At 36.3% G+C, this 7,579-nt stretch overlaps 1 protein-coding gene across 2 annotated transcripts in view; it reads right to left on the reverse strand.

The window, feature by feature from the left end:
* Window positions 1–916: 916 nt before the first annotated feature.
* The window catches only part of LOC128014796 (serine protease FAM111A), a 10,305-nt gene continuing 3,642 nt past the window's right edge, over window positions 917–7,579 (reverse strand). For both annotated transcript variants that reach the window (XM_052598496.1, XM_052598495.1), the window contains 2 exons: window positions 6,148–6,210; window positions 917–3,324 (listed from right to left, as the gene is read on the reverse strand). In XM_052598496.1, the coding sequence (XP_052454456.1) occupies window positions 1,534–3,324; window positions 6,148–6,210 (1,854 nt within the window). In that variant the 3' untranslated portion in view covers window positions 917–1,533. The remainder of the gene's footprint in view (window positions 3,325–6,147; window positions 6,211–7,579) is intronic.

Genomic DNA, 7,579 nt, shown 5'->3' on the forward strand with positions numbered 1-7,579 from the left:
AAAGCAAAATATTATAATAGTTTATGTATTATGTACCTGCTCTTGCCTGAAAACAGTGCGCTCATTTAAAACGTGTCTCTTCTCTTGCTCAAACAGATTCCTGTGCAAATCTCTCTGGGCTCATGCGCTGTAAATATTATTTTCGCACCTGAATTAAATGTTGTCAAAAGTTATCAACCGATCAGAATACAAAGATGGATCTGTAATTTCTTTACAATTTAATAGTATTAGAAATGAATCAGATTTTTGGATGTTTTGTAAATAACCTAGTTTAACAGTTTGGTCAAACCCTTATGAACAATTTAACAAAAAAAGCATATGATTCTTTAAAATTAATGTGGTCTAAATACTGTATATTGTGTACTTGGATTGATATTGCAGATAGATAGACAGATCAATAATCAACATTAACGTGAATCAGTAACGAAAGCAAAAAAAAATAAAAAAAATAAAAATAAAACTTTAACTCAAATGTCTCAACTAAATATAAACAAAATCAACTCAGTCACATCTGACCCTGTATTCATCAAAGGTGTAGTCCTTATAGCACACACACACTTACACATAATAATTCATCCTAACTACCGAAGAAAAAAAACACAAGCCCAGCCCTCACTGGGACGTAACAAGACATATAAATATATATTCTGATTTACACATTGTCTATACATATTTAGATTTGTATATTCAAACTTAAAACTATTCTGAATTACATTTATATTATTCAGAATTTGAGTATTTGAATGGCAATAATATATATTTAAAAATGTTTTCTTATTTATTCTTATTTATTCTACATGCCACTGACAACATTTTTTCAGACCAAACAAATTGAAGATTCAAGAAGATTCTCAATATGATAAACGATCAAAACAACACATGAATCACACAAGTTACACATTAGAACAAGTGTATATTTGTTAAATAAAATGGTTTTATTTGAAACTGACATTTACATCCAGCAAAAAAATATGAAGAACAGTGATCTGGGGTTTGCAGCTTGAGTCTTGGAATTAACCTTCAGCCTCTACAGCAGTGTTGTCAAATCAGTTAATTTGGTGTATCTATGTGATTTAAAGATTTGTTGTAGAAGCTTGAACATGATCCCTTACAGCAAAGGCAAAATATTAAGCTTAATCAATGTAAAATCAGCATAAAACTTATATAAAGTAAAAATAATATAAACATGGATATGAAGATATATGAATGATTTGTTGTATGAGTGAAATTATTGTGAATGGATATACGAATATACAAGAATGTATGAATAAGAGTAAAGTAAATACAATAAAGAATGTACTATAAATCTACTTGTAGTCTCAACCAAATGAATAAACCCTCTATCACCTGTAAGATACATGACTTTACATTTATCAAAAATAAGAGAAACAGGCTGTAATTTAGGATTTTAAACATGCCATCTCTAAAAAATAATATGAAAAGTGAAAACTCATAACATTTAAAACAAATCTTTCAGAATTGAAGCTATTGCAGTCATGTCATCCAAAGAATTGTCATCATAGATGTGTGGACTTATTCAGTCTCGCTGTCGGTCTGATTCTCTTGCTCTGCAGGCCCAGACTCATTGCTTTTATTTCTGTTGGCTTCTAAGGTATTGAGAAGCTCATCCAAAGAGTTCATATTAGGCTTTCCTCTGATCATATCAATGATGGGCTGCATGGAATAAGCGTATTCCACAATGCTTCTAGTTATACCTTCTTCTCCTGGATACACATATCCACCACTGTGCATGCCAATCAGATAGCAGTGTTCATCAAAAACTGGAGAGCCAGAAGATCCGTGAAAGAAACAAGAGTTATAATTAATCTGATTTTTATAAACATCCCATTTTTCTTCAAAACACCTCTGTGTCATCACAGGTATGAAACTGATATTCTTAGAGATGTGTTTATCTATATTCTCTTGTAGATTTTGCCCCTCAATGATGAAGCAGGGGTCTGTTTTCTTAATCCCACCATCTGGATGTCCCACAATGCAGATCTCACCACGGTTAGGAGGGGGGCCAGGACTGTAAAATCTGAGCAACTCAGGACGGCCTGTGATTTTATCAACAGCTTTCAGTTCAAGAAGAGCGAAGTCAAGGTGGCATTTATTGGCATCTGTGATGTAACAGTAAGCAACAAGCTGTTCCTTGACTGGCACCAGCATCACCTTTGAGTCCAGACGTTCAAAATCAAATGCAGCTTCTAATTTCTTTGTAGAAGAAAGCTTGGCTGGAGACTCAAGAAATGGCTTAATAACATGAGCATTAGTTAGAACAAACCCCCCGAAGAGTAAGAAGCCGGTTCCTCTGGGGGATCCCTCCACTCGAATCTGACACACAGAGTCAGAGAGCGTCATGAGCTGCTTTATTTTATACACCTCAGAAAAACTCTGAACACTTTTATCATATTCTGCTCTGAAGAACTGATATTCTGCTGGGAGTTGGAACGGAGAGTTGTTTTTCTGATCCTCACGCTCCAGTAAAGTCTTCAGTAAATATTTATGCTGATCACGCAGAATTTTCAGAATCTCTTCAGAGTCTGGAATGATTGGCCATTTAGTTAAGTGACTAGTGGAATCTTTGTTATGGAGGGTTTGTTTTTGTTCAGTGCCATTGGGACGCTGGCCTGGGTCATTTTGTGCTGAATCAGCAGCTGAAGCTACATCAGATTTATTCTTGACTTTAGTTTGTTTCGTTTGGCTACCAGGAGCTTTGGGACCAGTATCAATTATCTGTAATTTCTTTCCATCAACATACTCAACCTTTTTAGACATTTCATGATATTTTTTACTTCCGAACTCTGATTCAAGCTCGAAGAGTAAACATTGTTTATCATTGAATATTTTATCAATGAATCGTCCATCATGCTTAAGAGCAGTTTCAACTTCAACTCCTTTGAGTGCATAAACACAAACATATTCAGCTATTTTGCGCAGTTCATTGTTTTTCATCAAATATGTTATATCTTTGCCTCCTGTCGTTTTAATGTAAAAAGTGACTAAGTCTGTACTGGGTAGTGAAATATCTGCTGCTGGTATTGTCTCTGTAGGAGACGTTCTTGTATTTTGGATGAAAGTTATTTCTAGGTTATCATCTGGTTCAATAAGACAACAGGGAAAATCTGTCTTCACAGCTGCTCCTGGAACTTTCCCTTTGGATCTCTGGATGATTATTTCTTTGGACACGTTGTTCTTTTGTTCCTTCTTGAAAGTTAACGATTCCATAAGAGTCTTAATCACAGTCATGGATGTATCAATGGCCATTTCAATTATCCGCGTTTTATTTTGGAAATGAAAACAGAAGCTTTCCATTTGTTCTCTCTGTTAAATTCAGAAAAACAATATACAAACAGACATTTAAGCCAATCTTGCGGAACAAACATTTGACAAGAAACTTTTAATTTGCATTTTAAAGCTACAACATTTAATAATAATAAATAAATACAAAAACTTGCAGAGGAATAAGGTTTTGGTAGCTTTTTAACTCTGCTACCTGAATGAAAAAAAAAAGTGGTTTGCAGCACCAGTTTTGTGGTGCAGGGGTTCATGTGAGCCCTTTTAAAAACGAAACAGACTGTGTTTGTGTTTTTTTTTTTTACGCAGACCTGGCAACCCTGGATGGACAAATAAATAACAAAAGAAAGAAAATGACGGATTTCCAACACATTTCACCTGAGGTAATGAGTGAAGGCAGGCAGGCAGGCAGATGAGATTGTAACGGCACACAAATACGACACATAACTCTGTTTTAAGGTCACGGTTCGATATGATTTCAGTACAGCGGGGGGAGGGATTTTGTTTTTTTTTATATATAAATACATTCAGTTATAGTTTATATTTCTCAGTGATAAAATCTCAAATCTGATCAACTCAAGTACGAAACCATGCATCTTGCACATTGCAGTTTTTAAATTAACTGAAATAAATGAAGCTTTTATGTATTCAGATTACACAAATGGCTCTCATAGCATGTTACAAATTTAAACAGTCTTAATTTTTTAATATAGGGTAACAGGTTTTGTAAAATACCAGTATTTTGTGTAAAATTTTGCAAAATGCTCCTCTAGGATTATTTTTTTTGGTGACATAAACTGTAGACAATGATTTCCTGAGGTAGGCTAAATGAAATGCGGTGACATTTTATTTCCACGCTGCATTGTTGAGGTCCTTCCACGGTGAAACACTGAGTGGACGATAACATGAGGCATGAGATGTTCAGTCAGGTTTATTCACTTTAAAACTTGTAGTACAGAGGAAGCAGTGATCGTGTTCTCTCGTGCTCCGCTCTGCGGGACATCATGGCTCAGACACCGGAGCTGATCAGTGCTTGTGTGAGATTATCCATCAGGTTTCTGAACCAGCCCAGGTATGGCTCTCAAAGGGCATTTATACAGCGATTTGTTATGCCACAGAGACTGTCAAAATGACAATTATTATTTGAACTTACTGAGAAAAAACTAAATAAATAAAATTAATGTTTTGTTCACATGCGTAGGCAAACCGAAAGACCCATACCGAAATGTTTTGGTACGAATAGGGCTTGGGCGCCACTTTGCATTCTGGGACATGGCGGCCATGTTGATGGCCTCGCGAATTTAAACATATAGCAAGTAGAACGAGAAGCAGAGTTGGGAGAAAGAAAAATGTTAAATCACGAAAAGGTTGTGGGATTTACAGGGATACGCTAAATAGGGATGTCAGTGATCGGTATGTGGACACAATCGGCACTATTAACGGTTTGGATCCATATGAAATTCCCAACAAATAATGGAGTACCAACGACGACTTTCTGCATTACAGATATCTTCAGATTTTACAGATATCTTTGGCTGCCTTGTTTGTTTTGTGAGTGCCTACACTTCAGAACAGTTCTGAAGCTACAAGAAATTGGAGTCTCATGTGCAGTTCATAAATGGATGGGTTCAGGAGCTGCAGATCATAAAGCCGACAAACAATATACAGTAATCCGGACAAAAGGTAAGCTGCGCTCCACCTAGCTGCTAGTTTAGTAACCGTTATTACCAACAACCATTCACACATTAAATATTAACTAGGTGTTTCAAAAGTGTAGTTAGTAGCGGTCAACCCTACCGTTTTTTTCCAGGGTTCTCGCATATTTGTGCTCTTTTCCCGCTGTCTTCCCGTTTTATTATTTTCCATTATAATATCCCTCTAGCCCTTCCATTGGACCTGTCAGTCTCTGTGCTGTTGTCCTGTTGATAACCCCTTGCCCTTCCAGTGAAACAGATGTATTCAAAGCATCGTTTTGCTTACTTTAAAGCAACATTAGCGTGATGTTGGCCTTTTTAAGATAACGGCGTGGTTGTGAAACCATGAGTTCACACCAATCTGTAAGCAAAGTCACGTTAGACCTAGTTTCACAACTCGCTTAGTTAATGCAGCAGTTTTGTAGCACGATTTTTTGCTGTTAACCGAGGGATAGCAACAGAAAGATGAATGTTGAAATTTTCCAGTATTTTGGATGAGTAACCCAGGACATTTCCCTTATTTCCAATGTTCAATGTTGACTTAAGCTATATAAATTAATATTCAGATGTTATACTTGGTCTCCGTGGTCGCTCCTCCAAGCAGGAAAGTTAATCCACTTTAATTTTTTTCCCCCATGGCGATTATGTGTTGTGCTATTACACCCCACAATACAGCAATGGTTTACCATGGTTGAAATAGATTTTTAATTAATCAAATTAAGACACACGGCTAAGAGGGAGTACGTCTAAACACTGCGCAGTAGTCTGAGTAGCAGTTAAGGAGGCCATCAACATGGTGGCCACGCCTAGTAATGACGTCATGACGCCCAAGCCCTATATAATATATAGGTCCTATAGGCTATGCGCATCTAGTTAATGCAGCGCCTGTAAGATATCAATGTTCATAATTTGTGATGTTGTTTATTAAATTGGTGACTACCTGGAAGAGCTCACTGTTTGTTGTCCTTTTTTTACATTACAAGACTGGAATAAAAATAAGAAAAGACCATTGTGGAAAAATAACAATCCATGCAATTCGATTAAATGTAAAAAAAAAAAATCTAATGCACAAACATGCTTTCAAGTGAATACCGCTTGAGAAAAAAAATAAAAAGAGAAGTTTAATTAAAAAAAGTAGGTGTTTTGAGTGCTCTACCTGCTTCACATCTTTTGAAGATCCCTCTTCAACTTCTGTTTTAGACAAAGGATCCATTACTTCCTGAAAGAATATAAGGAATGCAGTTTGAATATACAAACCAAAACAACCCTTGAATTGACTAACAATCTGAAGTCATCAAAACAGTCTTTGGTTATGCATATAACCATGGTTCCCTGAGAGGGAACAAGACACTGCATCCTCTAGCAGACACAATGGGGAATGCTGCCAGCATGACCGCATGTCTGAAGCATGTGTGCAAAAAACGCCAATCCTATTGGTCCATGTGGCCAGTGATGTCATGGGCAGATGCCCAGAAGCATAAAAGGGCACCAACTGAATACATCACCAAATTTGTTGTCTGAAGGAGACAAACAGGCAGGCAAGGGCACGCAGCGTATCATTACCTCTCTGGGAATCATGGTTACATGCATACCAGAGATGTTCCCCTTCTAGTAAACTCCACACTGCATCCTCTAGTGAACACAATGGGGAACGAAATGCCAATGCGCATGCCTGTCCACCTGATGAGAGACCAAGGAAGTGACCAGAGGTTGGTAGTAACCGGTTACATTTACTGGAGTAAATTTTTTGGGTAACTAATAATTGGAGTATATTTAAAGATGGGTACTTTTACTATTACTTAAGTAAATAGTTAGTAGAAAAAAATTAAATAAATAAAATACCCTCCTTACTGTGGGCCACGCTCCTCTCGTTACTTTGTCATAATGCAATACAAGTTAAAAAAAAGCTTCAGTTTATTCCAAAAGTGCCGTCTACTTTTCTCTTGGCAATGAGAGATGCCGATTCCGATGAACACCGCATGTGCAGATTACGGTTCAACAGGTATAACTTGGTTTTGTGTACTGTTATCAAATGTAGCCCATGACATTACCAGATTGTTGTACAAATAACTTAAAATACAATGTATAATTTTTTACATTAAGTGGTCACAGAGTATGAAATTAATACCCTCCAAACCCATTTTAGCTCTGTGTCTAAGCAAAGCTATTCCTCATAGAACAATTAATATTGATAGTTCTACAATATTTAAGCTTGCAGAAATTTACATTTGTTTACATTTTGCAGAACATATTGAAGATACATCAATGTGCATTTGGTTTGTAATGTTCATATGTTCAGTAACTTTGTGTGAGGCCATTGTGTGAGGAGTTTTCACTTTTCTCCATGCCAAAGTTTATTAATACATACAGGTGCATCTCAAATTAGAACGTTGTAGAAAAGTAAATTTCAGTAATTCAACTCTCAGTTGTAAAACTCGTATTAAATTCAATGCACACACACTAATGTAGTTTACGTATTTGGCTTTTTTAATTGTGATGTTTTTGGCTCACATTTAACAGAAACCCACCAATTAGAATATGGTGATATGCCAATCAGCTAATCAACTCAAAACACCTGCAAAGTTTTC

This window comes from Carassius gibelio, chromosome A5 (assembly GCF_023724105.1).
Source record: "Carassius gibelio isolate Cgi1373 ecotype wild population from Czech Republic chromosome A5, carGib1.2-hapl.c, whole genome shotgun sequence".
NCBI lineage: Eukaryota > Metazoa > Chordata > Actinopteri > Cypriniformes > Cyprinidae > Carassius > Carassius gibelio.